The 13,719-nt window shown below is 31.9% G+C and overlaps 3 protein-coding genes across 3 annotated transcripts; all 3 read left to right on the top strand.

The window, feature by feature from the left end:
* Positions 1 to 2,108: 2,108 nt before the first annotated feature.
* On the top strand, positions 2,109 to 5,578 carry LOC145113896 (uncharacterized). The gene is made up of 8 exons (XM_079049937.1): positions 2,109 to 2,112; positions 2,284 to 2,415; positions 2,860 to 3,121; positions 3,375 to 3,456; positions 3,625 to 3,872; positions 4,230 to 4,303; positions 4,417 to 4,564; positions 5,035 to 5,578. Exons 1-8 carry the CDS (start codon positions 2,109 to 2,111, stop codon positions 5,576 to 5,578), a joined length of 1,494 nt encoding a protein of 497 aa, XP_078906063.1.
* A 285-nt stretch (positions 5,579 to 5,863) lies between these two features.
* LOC145113897 (uncharacterized) lies at positions 5,864 to 6,298 on the top strand. The gene has a single exon (XM_079049938.1). It carries the CDS (start codon positions 5,864 to 5,866, stop codon positions 6,296 to 6,298), a length of 435 nt encoding a protein of 144 aa, XP_078906064.1.
* A 247-nt stretch (positions 6,299 to 6,545) lies between these two features.
* On the top strand, positions 6,546 to 7,094 carry LOC145113898 (uncharacterized). The gene has a single exon (XM_079049939.1). The coding sequence runs from the start codon at positions 6,546 to 6,548 to the stop codon at positions 7,092 to 7,094; it is 549 nt and encodes a 182-aa protein (XP_078906065.1).
* Positions 7,095 to 13,719: the final 6,625 nt, after the last annotated feature.

Consider the following 13,719-nt stretch of genomic DNA (forward strand, 5'->3'; position numbering starts at 1 on the left):
TATGAAGCTCATGCCCTTTTGGGTACTCTTAAGTAGTGTAAATAACAAAACTTTATCAGCTATCATTAGTATCATTTGGTATAACTCATCAAACGTACAAACAAATAAACAAATAAATTTACATTTCACAAATTACCATTGTTTTGAAAAAAAAAACATCAAAATTTTACCACCGCTTTCCTTTTATTCATACCTAAAAATAATCCCTGTATACTAGGAAAGTATAGCTTTAAATTAGTCGTTGAAAAATCAATGTTAACAAAAATCGATTGTGAAATTTTGAAATTATAATTCAAATTTTAAAAAAATGAGATTTTTTGGGGTTCTAAATTACCTCCAAATCGATATATTGCTTGGCCTTTAGCATTTTGCTTCGCCTCTACAAGTTTGTCTGATTCATCATTGCTTCGTCTTCATAGTTTCATCTGATTCATCATTTCTTCGCCTGATTCACGCCGGTAACGATATACTTTCATTAATCGTTACAACTTCAGATTCAAAACACACAATAACAGGTAAGTAATCGTATAAGAAAACAAACTCACCCGATAGATAGGTTTAGGGCTTAATGCATTTGAACAATTTACGTATGTCTGCACTAATTGAATGAGACCATCGCTTTTCTTTCAATAATTTCCTTCATACATGTGATTAATTGTAGAGAGCCATATCAGATTGTCGTCAATTCGATCGATAGGTTTAGGGCTACGTTGATTTGTACTCTTCCATTCATCCCTAAAATTTTCCCTTGAACTGCAATACGAACCGATTACAATTGTTTAGACTAAGCATTTTATTTCCTGGTGAAAATAGTATTAATTGTTTTTTTTTTATATTGAATAAACTAACTTATAGTTATTTGATAGGTTTTAATAATCATATTATTTACAACATCTAAAATATCAAAAATTATCATAAATTCAGCCTTACGTTTTTTAATCATTCGATTATTTATACTTAATTGGTATTTTTTTAAACATAAGTTTAACATACTTAAACACATCCTAATTTAATATGTATATTTTTTAATTATGTATTATTAATTGTATAAAAAATATTAACATGTATATATGTGAAACTAATGGGCCATATTACAAACTTAAAAAAAATATTGCAATTAGATATTACATATTATCGTAATCTAGATTTATATGTTAGTTCTCTATAATTTTGTCAATATATGAAAAAAAAACATTCTACCCATGTGTTCAAATTATAAATATTATGAATTACTTTTTGTTATCTGTTAAGCATCTTATTTTATAAACTAATTTGATTTATCTGTTAAGGTTGTTAATTTGGGTACTACATCAACACATCTATCTTCAACCACTATAACTGTTAATACTTCGATTTATAAAGGTATGTTTTTTCATAAATTTTTTTATTATTATTATTATTTCAAATTTTTTTACTCATATTTTAATAACATACATATGTATTAACATAAAAAAATAGATAAATTGTCAAATCCTTCGTCCACTGAAAATCAATATTCCCCGAGATTGGTTACCGATGCTTACAATGGTACGTTTCTTTCTTCAATTTTATTATTATTATTATTATTATTATTATTATTATTATTATTATTATTACTATTATATATATATATATATATATATATATATATATATATATATATATATATGATGAGTTATTCTTAAGTATATTCCAATTATTTACTATTTTAAATTTTATATAAACATATTATTTACCGAATTATACATTTTATATCATATCCTATTTTTTCTTAAGCGGAAAACAACAATAACATGTACCACTTGCAAGCCAGAGAAAAAAGAAAACAAATAAAATTATATTTGGAAAATAAAAGATCGAAGAAAATGAACACAAGATCCAACGTTCAAAGTATATCAACACCTCATCTCTTAAAAAACATGGATATGTTAAATTCTTATTTTATATTCCATGTTTTACATTTATATACAATACATGACTTCTCATATTTTTTTTTTATTAACCTATAATATTATATGATTTCAGCTTATTATTTTATTTGATGCGATATGTCTTCAATTTTCATAAGTTTTTGTTACTTACAGATATCCAACGTTCAAAGTATATCAACACCTCATCTCTTAAAAAACATGGGTATGTTAAAATTCTTATTTTATATTCCATGTTTTACATTTAATTTACATTTATATACAATATATGACTTCTCATATTTTTTTTATTATCCTATAATATTATATGATTTCAACTTATTACTTTATTTTATGCGATATGTCTTCAATTTTCATAAGTTTTTGTTACTTACAGATCAATCAACCAACGTTGCTCGTCAAACTGAAAACGTGAATTCATTTAATTCGCGTGGAATCCAAAATGCAACCCTACAATATTCTCTTTCGTTTACATATGTTAGAACTCCGTTATCTAACATTACAAATGGTAATAATTTTTTGTTTTAAAATATACTATTATCCATTTTCTATATAATTTATATATACTGACTTTATTTATTTTGTTCGGTTAATATTAGTTTCAATAACTACGCGACTTCCAACTTACCAAACAAAAGACAATAATGTGTACTTTCAAATGATATGACATCGAAGAATGCATCTAAAATAACTGGTTCTTCATCATCAATCAAGTTAAATCCAGGATGTCATAAAGTAAAAAGGAAGTCAAAACATTTATCCATTATTCCGTTCATTGATTTGACAAAAGATGTATAAAATATACATCAAGTAATATATGAAAACCTAATAGTTGGTATTTCAAAAGGTAATAAAATAATAATTTCCATTTTTGTTTTTTTACAATTCAAATACTGTGTTGTATATACTTACAAAATTAAATAATTTTTTTTCTACGACTTTTATTTTGCAGAATATTTGGATCATGGTGATCAAAATGTTGTATGTCAAACATGTCATGCAATGTTATGGACAAATGAATCCATCAGAGGTAAAGATAAAGGGAACATGGATTATTCATTATGTTATGGTTATGGCAAAGTTCAACTTCCGGATTTAAAGAAAGCACCCCCAAGTTATGAAAGAATGTTTCGAGCAACAGATTCTAATAGCAAACACTTCATGAAAAATATTCGACGTTACAATTCAATGTTTTCTTTTAATGTCGATGAGTGGTAAAATTGATTCTTCAATCAATAGAGGAAACACTCCATACAATCTCGGGTGGTCAAAATTATCATAGTATAGGAAGCCTTTTACCAGCAAAAGGATCTGAATCAAAATTCTCTCAGTTATACATTTATGATACTGAGAACGAAATTTCAAATAGACAAAGATGCTTTAGGTATTTTTTCAAACTTCTTATTCAGAATTAATTATAATCTTTTTACCTTTTTACTAATATTTTGTATAAATTCAATTTTTTAGTGGGGAAAAGGATCAATCTACATCAATTGATACTGCTATTATCGAAAATATTAAGGTGATGCTAGATTCAAATATTGTCTTGGTAAGATCTTATAGAATGGTAAAAGATACTTTTCAGAAAAATCCTCAACTTGATTTGAAATTATGACTTATCGGGAGAAGGGATCGAGATGGAAGAACATATAACCTACCAACTACTTCTAAGGTTGCCGCTTTAATTGTAGGTGACATTTATGATTCAATTGAAAAGAGGGATATTGTTGTTCAAACAAAAACTGGATTTCTACAACGTATCAATAAATTGCATCATTCGTACCTTCCTCTCCAATATCCATTACTATTTCCATATGGTGATGATGGTTACAGTGTTGACATTCTTCATAAAGGTGTGTCATCTATGACCAACAACAAGCGGGCGAAATGTACAATGAGAGAATTGTTCGCTTTTAGAATCCAAGATAGAGATCATTCGTTCTCGCTCATTCTTAATTCAAAAAGGTTGTTTCAACAATTTCTGGTAGATGCCTATACTATGATGGAAACGGAGAGATTGCATTACATACATAGGTAACAACTTGTTCTTAGATGCGAGTCTTATGAGAATTTACGTAACCAAAAAGTTCAAGGAACCACTAATATCTCCCATATCGGCCAACATGTCATATTACCTTCGTCATTTACTTGTGGCGCACGCTATATGCTGCAAAACTATTTGGATGCCATGTCACTATGTAAATGGTTTGGATATCCGGATTTCTTCATAACCTTTACGTGTAATCCCAAATGGCTAGAGATTAAAAGGTTTCTTAAGGATACTTCAATTCAACCAGAAGACATACCTGATATACTATGTAGGTTGTTCAAGATCAAGCTTGGTGCATTTATTAAAGACTTAAGGGAGAATCACATTTTCGGCAAAGTTCAAGCATGTAATTAAAATTATGTTTTTTCATTATTGATGAAACATTACTCTTATTATACTATATTTTTTATATTTTTTTACAGTCTCATCACATTTTTTTATTTGCAAAATATTTTGCAGATGTTTATACCATTGAATTTCAAAAGAGAGGTTTGCCACACTGTCATATATGTCTATTTATGCATTCTGACTACAAGCTACCCACTGTAGAATTTATGGATCCGATAATTTCTGTCGAGATACCAGACAAAATTGAAGATCCAGAATTGTATTCATTTTTCAATGAGTTCATGATTTATGGTCCATGTGGAGCTAAAAATATCAATTATCCATGCATGGTGGAGAAAAAGTGCTCTAAAAACTTTCCGAAACAATTCTGTAATCATACGTCTATTGATCAAAATCGTTTTCCGTTATATAGGAGAAGAAACGATGGTCATTTTGTAGAAAAATCGGTTGTCAAGTTGGATAATAGAAATGTTGTCCCCTACAACAAATATCTATTAAAAAGATACCAGACACATATTAATGTTTAATGGTGCAATCAGGGAGCTTCTATAAAGTATTTGTTTAAATACATAAACAAGGGTCCTGATAGAGCTACAGTTGCTGTTGTACAAACCAACAATAAATGTGAAAATAATTATGTGGTCGATGAAATAGTTGAATATTACGATTGTAGATATTTATCTGTATGTGAAACATCTTGGCGAATTTTGAATATGATGTTCATTACAGGTATCCTTCTGTGGTGAGACTACCTTTTCATCTTCCTAATCAACAACAGATTGTATATGGTGAAGACGATGATATTGACGATGTTCTGGACAAACCTTTTGTTGCTGCTTCAAAGTTCACATCTTGGATGGAGTGTAATGCAATTAATAGCAAAGCACGAGAACTTACATGCGTTGAACTTCCTACAAAGTTTGTTTGGAAATTAAATGGTAGGTTTTGGAAGCGAAAGAAAATAGGAAAAGCCATTGGTAGAATTCATTCGATTTCACCTGATTTTGGTGAAGCTTATTTCTTAAGGATTCTTTTAAATAAAGTTAAAGGTCCGACGTCGTTTGATGAAATTCGCACGGTAAATGGTGAAACATATTCTTCTTTTAGATATGTTTGTTATGCACTTGGGCTATTAGATAATGACAAGGAATACATCGATGCAATTAAAGAAGCAAGCCATTTTGGATCTGGTTTTTATCTACGCTTATTATTTGCTACATTGTTGATCTGTAACAGTATGTCTAAACCAGAGGCCGTTTGGGAAAATACATAGAAATATTTGGCGGATGGAATTTTATATAACCAATGACAAAGGTTCAAATCTCCAGGTATTAAAAGAATTTTCTTCATTTTTATTTATAATAATTTTTTTTATTATTCAACACTCATTAAATAATAATTACAAATATTATTAAATATTGTATTTTATATTTTATAATTAATTTAAAATTTCTTGTGCAAACTTATCACTTACCGAAGATGAACTTAAGAACTTAACTTTGTTCGAAATAGAACAAATTTTACTTGGAAACAACTCCACTCTCAAAAAGTTTACAAAATGCCTTACCGAGACGTTGAATCAGTTTCTTCTTCAAACAATCGACTTATCACCGAGGAGCTAGATTACGACATTCTCATTATAAAAAATGAGTTTGATCGTATATTTCTTTCATTAACAAATGAGCAACGTCACATTTTCCTTGACATCATGAGTGATGTTAAAGAAAATAAAGGAGGTGTCTTCTTCGTTTATGGTTATGGTGGAACAGGTAAAAATTTTGTATGGAAGAGAATATCTACAACAATTAGATCTGATGGTCATATTGTTTTAAATGTTGCTTTAAGTGGTATTGCTTCGTCATTATTGCCCGGTGGCAGAACAACACACTCTCGATTTATACTTCCATTTGAACTTACTGAGGATTCTGTTTGGAAAATAAATCCAGATGATGAGCTTGCTAGCTTATTAAGAAGAACCTCTTTGATAATTTAGGATGAAACACCTATGGTCCATAAGCATACATTTGAATCTTTAGATCGAACTTTGAAAGATGTATTAAGGTGTGAAAATTCTACCATCTTAAATATTCCTTTTAGAGGGAAAGTTATTGTCTTAGGAGGAGATTTCAGACAGATTCTACGCGTTGTTCCGGGTGGTAGTAGACAGAACGTTGTTAATGCTTCTTTGAGTTCTTCATATTTATGGAAACATTGCAAAGTCCATAGATTAACAAAAAAACATGAGGCTAGCTGTTGGAAGGGATCAATCTGATATAGAAAAAATAAGAGATTTTGCAAATTGGTTATTGGATATCGTAGACGGCAAACTCGGTGGTCCGAACGACGGCGAAACGATTATCGATATTCCGGATGATATTCTCATTAATGATCCAAATTATCCTATAGGTTCATTAATCGAGTTTGTATATCCTTCGATTTTGGAGAAGTACAGCAGTACAAATTATTTCCAAGAAAGAGCGATATTTGCTCCAAAGAATGAAGTTGTTCAGGAAGTAAACGACCATTTTCTTAAGAAGTTTCAAGGATATGAGGTTGAATATTTAAGTTCAGATAGCATATGTAAGTCCGAATTTTTCCATGATCAATTTGATGCAAATTTATACTTTCCTGATGTATTAAATGGTCTCAAAGTATCTGGTCTATCAAATCATAAGTTAGTTTTAAAATTTGGTGTTCCAGTAACATTACTGAGAAATATTAATCAGAAAAACGGCTTATGTAATGGCACAGGTGATATCATTGATATCATTGGGGAAACTTGTTATTGAGACATGTATAATAACTGGAACTAATATTGGAAACCGAACTTTTCTTCCAAGAAGGTCTAACCCCATCAGAAAAAAAAAATCCCTTCAAATCCACAAGAAGACAGTTTCCTTTAGCCGTATGTTTTGCAATGACTATTAATAAGAGTCAAGGACAATCGTTATCGAATGTTGGTTTGTTTCTCAAAGATCCAGTTTTTTCACATGGGCAATTGTATGTTGCCTTATCTAGAGTTTAAAGCAGAGAGGGATTAAAATTATTAATTTTAAATAAAGATGGTAGACTCACAAATAAAACTTCCAATGTTGTTTATAAGGAAGTTTTTCGCAATTTATAGCCACCTTTTTTGTAGCATCTTTTATTCATATTTAGGAAATCACACTTCATCCATCATACTAATTAATTTATTTATAATTCTGTATTGTATTTTTTTTGTTAATTTCATTACCGACATGTTTTGTTTGCTTTATATCAAATCAATTTCGATGTTTTTTGTTGGATTTTTTGTCATTACTCAAACGTATGTTGCATTATATAAAGTCATGACTTTTATAAAATAGGTGGACTTACATTTGAGATTAAACACTTACAATTTACAAAGTTACTAAATATAGGGAACATATCCTAAGAAAAACACCACCATTTCACGGATTTCAAGGTTATGACCAGAAAGCCTAAAGAAGAAACACATGACACAATAAATCAAGGTAAAGTTTTGAAAAAAAACTGACGAAGACAGTAACAACTTCTATTAATCTCACCAAATTAACACCATGAACGATGAAGAAGGACTAAAAATCTTACAATGACAATGAGGACTGATCGAGACAGTGGAGTTGAAGATTTATTGGGGTTGTAAGTTACAATGGCAAAAGTGACCATGAACGACGAAGAAGGAGTAAAAATCCTACAATGACAATGAAGACTGATCGAGATAGTGGAGTTGAAGATTTATTGGGATGGTAAGTTACAATGACAAAAGTGACGTTTTAGCCAACAAACGTTTTTTCTTCCCAAGTGCTCCTTTGTGGTTGCGTCATCATCTCCGTATGTTCAACAAGAATCATGCAACAAAAGTAAGGGTTTTAAAAATCTCCGTTTGTCAATTAAATACTTACAATTTACAAAGTTACTAAAAATAGAGAACATATCCTAACAAAAACACCACCATTGCATGTATTTCAAGGTTATGGCCAGAAAGCCTAAAGAAGAAACACATGACGCAGTAAATCAAGGTAAAGTTTAAAAAAAAACTAACGAAGAAAGCAACAATTTCTATTAATCTTACCAAATTAACACCAAGAACGATGAAGAAGGACTAAAAATCCTACAATGACAATGAGGACTGGTCGAGACAATGGAGTTGAAGATTTATTGGTGTGGTAAGTTATGATGGAAAAAGTGATCATTAACGATGGAGTAAAAATCCTACAATGACAATGAGGACTGATCGAGACAGTGGAGTTGAAGATTTATTGGGGGTGGTAAGTTACAATGAAAAAAGTGACGTTTTAGCTGTAACGCCCGTGTTTCTGGGCTAAGCATTAATGATGATATAATAGTCTAGGTCAACCATTGGAACCCGTTTTGAAGTAATAAGAATGAATTATGTGCTTTAAACTTAATTATTATGATTAAGAATAAAAATAAGCGTCGAAAATTAATATTAGATAAATCCGATATCTATGAAGGAAGTTGTATTGGTCATGACAAGGATTTCGGATATATAAAGAATGCCGAAATCCGAGTTATAACGAAGAAGTTATGACTTGTCGAAGTTTCGCGACAGAACCGGTACGACACTGCGTGACGTAAATAGTGAATTTACGATAGAACGATTTTTAGCCTTAGTGATCTAAACGAAAGTCGTAGAGTTCGTTAAACCGAGAGCGTGCATAAAAAGAATGCCTAAATCTGACTTCGTATAAGGAAGTTATGATTTTTCTAAGTTTCGACTTAGTAGTATGCAGCCCAAAACTCGAAATTTAGATCGAGTGATTTTTAGCTGAAACAATCTAAACGAGAATCGAAGATCTCGTCGATATTAGTGCAACGGTAAAAAGACAGACGAAAACGGACGTCGGATGAAGAAGTTATGAATTTTTAACGGACTTTTCCTGTTCCGGCCCGTTAAAAATATAATATTACAAATGAAGTCAAAATTAGCCGACGGAGTCTAAACGAAAGTTGTAGAGCATAATTTCACCTACGTGTGGATATAAAAAACGTCAAAAACGGAGTTCGTATGCGAAAGATATGAATTTCTGAAGTTCGGAACACAAACTTCGAGGTCTGACTGAACTCACGACGTGAACATAGAAATTCACGACGTGAACTCAGTGAACGACACGTTTTGAGCCTAGAAGACACACGGCAAGCCTAGGAGGTGACCAGGATCAAAGTCACGACGTGAATGTCGAATTTCACACTATAAATAGAAATCGAGGGTATCCGGGAATGGTTGCTAATTCACACTCTCTTTCACTCTCTATACCCTCTCTAGCCATCTTAAAACACCCCGAAGCCTCGAGAACGCCCCTAGCACCCGAAGAAAGCCCGAAGTTCCCGAGAAAAAGAGTTTTTCGAGCCGAAACTCTGCCCGCGTGAAGCCCGGTTTTTCAGAAAACATCCCGGTTTCATCGAAGAATATTGCTTTAAGGTACGAAGTGATGTCCAATCGTCGTCTTATCAAGTGAGTGTATAGTCACTTTTATCTTACACATATATATGAAGTATTTTATATAAAATACGTGCTATGTATATATATGTTGTTTGTTTATTTGAGATGGATGTTGAATGAATGTTTTATACATGTTTAAAATGATTTAAAATGTATATATATTTTATCTTCAAATATGTTGGGTAAAACATGGGTAGATAAAGAATGAGGGATGAAAGTACGGTATAGATGTACGTTGGTAGCTATGGATTTAGTACCTTGGTAGCTATGGACTTAGTGCATGTTGTATAAACCCTGGCGACGATGTGACTTCGTGCCTATTTGACATAAATTGCTGAGGAAAAGCAGTGTTGTCACCCTGATGTTTGCCTTATTTGACATAAATTGCTGAGGAAAGCAGTGTTGTCACCCATTGGTTGCCTTATTTGACATAAATTGCTGAGGAACCCCCGAAGCAGTGTTGTCGCCCTGATGAAAAAATTTTAGACTAGGTCCCTAATAAATAAATACTTTAGGGACGTAAAGTGAGGAATACGGGAATGGGTAATCAGGGTTATTTTTGGTTGATGAAATTAATAAATTTATTGTTGGTTGATGATATTAATAAATTTATTATTTGTGGGTTGAAAACCCTATATGCTCACCAGGCTCCCAAGCCTGACCCACTCAGTTTCTTGTATTACAGTTAGTGACAAGAGCATAGTTGGATGACTTAACGAGATATTTTGGATTATAGGCCAGTAGATGTAAATAAATGTTGTAAGGCTTATAATATGTTGTTTATGTTTTTGATCTGTATCAGAACATGACATCCCGAAGTTTTGTTATGAAATGGAAAATATATTTCTTTAAGAAATGATTTGATAAATTTTTATTATATTTTGTTTTGTGAACAAATTCCGCAACATATTTTGGAAAATTACTCTGATTTTATTTTAAAAGTATAAACTAAATCGGTCTTTTCTGGCCGAGAAATTTGGGGATGTCACATTAGCCAACAAACATTTTTTCTTCCCACGCGCTCCCTCGTAGTTGCGTCATCATCTCCGTATGTTTAATAAGAATCATGCAACAAAAGTAAGGTTTTTAAAAATCTCCGTTTGTCAATTAAATACTTATAATTTATAAAGTTACTAAAAATAGGGAACATATCCTAAGAAAAACACCACCATTGCACGGATTTCAAGGTTATGGCCAGAAACCCTAAAGAAGAAACACATGAGGCAGTAAATCAAGGTAAAATTTTGAAAAAAACTGACGAAAACAATAACAATTTCTATTAGTCTCACCGAATTAACACCATGAACGATGAAGGAGTAAAAATCCTACAATGACAATGAGGACTGATCGAGACAGTGGAGTTGAAGATTTACTGGGGTGGTAAGTTACAATGACAAAAGTGACGTTTTAGCCAACAAATGTTTTTTCTTCCCACGCACTCCCTCGTGGTTGCGTCATCATCTCCGTATGTTCAACAAGAATGATGCAACAAAAGTAAGGGTTTTAAAAATCTATGTTTGTGAATTAAATACTTACAATTTTTAAAGATACTAAAAATAGGGAACATATCCTAACAAAAACATCACCATTGCATGGATTTCAAGGTTATGGCCAGAAAGCCTAAAGAAGAAACACATGACGCAGTAAATCAATGTAAAGTTTTGAAAAAACTGACGAGGACAGCAACAATTTCTATTAATCTCACCAAATTATTGTGTAATTAAATATTTACAAATCACAACGTTATTAAAAATACAATATTACAGTTCATAATTTTTCTATATTAATGATGGTCTTTCCTGTAAAATGAATACAAACGTGTAGTGATGATCTTTACTGTAAAATGAATACAAACATAGTACCTGTAGACATGTATTTTGATGGAATAATTGCTTTGTGCTTTTTTCAGTTGATGCCAGATTTGCTGCTATCAGTATAATTAGTGATGTGGTATTCGTGATGGATTGAAATTCTTTGGCCTTTATTCCCCTGTTTAGAAAGGTATGATATTTTTGTAAAACTTAATCTGATTAATGTGTTAGAAGCAGTTCAAACACATTGGTCAACAACTCTACGAATATCAACCGTTGCCTTCAGAGAATGTGTTAGAAGCAACTCAAACACATTGGTCAACAACTGTGCACATATCAACCATTGCCTTCAGAGGATCTAAGGAATCATCTTAGGCCATCAACTCTTTATGCAACGACTTGTTTCCAAACTTAAGTTTATCAACCATGTCTAGTATCTTGAGTGCCCACGAGGATCGAATTTAAGCCCCTCCACTTCTTTAAGATCTGCCTGAAGGCTGGTTATTTGCTCCTTCATTAGTGCACCCGAGGATGTTCGCATAAATGTGGCATGAAAATAACCCAAAATGACCAACCAATTTGGATTCACCCGAATTTGGACCCCTTGAAATGTGTTAGGGTAGTGGCGCTCAATAGCCTCCGGTAGGTCTTTCGCCTCTTGTCCCACATCATTCCCTCTTCACCTGAACTCTACAAGTTCCATGAGAATCCTCGAGTGTCCTCTTCTTAGCCAAGTTTGTTCGCATTATTGTATTAGAATCTTCATTCTTAGGTACTCTTAGAAACAACAATGGTTCATTGAGCATCAAAAATGTTTATTGGAAACTTACATTGATATGCAAAAAGCTCTACAATATTTAATTAAAGGCACGGAGGGGCCAAAAGTTCTTGAATGTTATGAGAAGTTAGAGGAAATTGGTTGGGTAAGACCAAGTAGATCCTCTACTCGTGCCTGCTTTTTATATTTTTGGTGCTTTTTATATTTTAGGAGTGTCCACACAAACATGAGAGAGGCATGGATGACATTGGCACAGATATTCCTCGGGAGTATTAAGAGGATTCCTGACGTTGACGGCTACAACTTTAGGGAAACATTGTTTGGTTTTTTTGCAACCATAGATTGGTTTTTTTTATGTTGGTACATGGTAATAAACATTGTTTGGTTTATTTGCTTATGTTGGTAGCATATGTTAAAAACATTATATGGTTTGTGCCATAGTTGGAAACATTATACGTTTAATGTTTATGTTTTCAAGTTTTAATTATGATAAATAAAAAAAAGAACATATCTAAATGAGTTGTCGTAATAATAAATTTTTACATTTCTGTCGGTTGTTTTTCCATTTTAACTTAAAACATTTTAGTTATCATCATACAACGAATGAGAAAGCAAACGGGCAACAAGTTGCGCCGCTAAGCCCTTTTGTATGGTAAAGTCAATTCTTTTGAAGACTACATACATAGATCTAGGGGATATAACATTGCTATACATGATCTGTTGTAGTCTATTAAGAAGCTTCACCGCATCTGGCGCAAGGAAAATCTACATAAAATTAACGAATGGGACGGAAGTTCAAATAATCTTAAAAAACAAGTTTTTTCTAAAAATATTATTACGTCCAAACATTAACCATCTCAAATTTAAAAATAAACAAACAACACATACATAAAAATAAGCACAGATACATACTTTATTGAGTGTATTTTCATCGACTATATAGTGTACAAAAACTACTTTATGGACTATATGTGTATAATGGCATAATACAAGCCATTCATAAGCCATATAGGATTTTAAATCAGCAAAAACCTACTACAACAGGTCATATTAGTGACTAAATATGTTAAAGTTCATTACCTTTAGTCCTTTACAAAGTCATTAACCCATTCCTCTTGAGTTGTCCAGATTTTTGCTTATCATGTATTAGTGTTCAACAGATGGTTGATTTGATTCCTACTAGGGATGGCCAAGCTACACGAGCTCGGAGTGTTAAAAGCTCAAAAGGAGTCGAGCCTTAACGATCTCAAACTCGAGACTGGAGGTGAGGGCTCGTTTAAGTAATAAATGTGAGCTGTTTACAACTCAGGGAAAGTATATAACAAAAAAACATGTCAAAAAAGTATAAAGAAAGCACA

This window comes from Lactuca virosa, chromosome 5 (genome assembly GCF_052849685.1).
Source record: "Lactuca virosa cultivar CGN04683 chromosome 5, Lactuca_virosa_CGN04683_v6, whole genome shotgun sequence".
NCBI lineage: Eukaryota > Viridiplantae > Streptophyta > Magnoliopsida > Asterales > Asteraceae > Lactuca > Lactuca virosa.

Bases quoted from the DNA above. Each gene is read 5' to 3' on its own strand.
- LOC145113896 (XM_079049937.1), top strand. The intron at 4,304-4,416 runs GTAATTAAAATT...AATATTTTGCAG, and splicing joins TTTCGGCAAAGTTCAAGCAT to ATGTTTATACCATTGAATTT. The intron at 4,565-5,034 runs GTATTCATTTTT...TGTTCATTACAG, and splicing joins AAAATTGAAGATCCAGAATT to GTATCCTTCTGTGGTGAGAC.
- LOC145113897 (XM_079049938.1), top strand. From the start codon at position 5,864: ATGCCTTACCGAGACGTTGAATCAGTTTCTTCTTCAAACAATCGACTT.
- LOC145113898 (XM_079049939.1), top strand. From the start codon at position 6,546: ATGAGGCTAGCTGTTGGAAGGGATCAATCTGATATAGAAAAAATAAGA.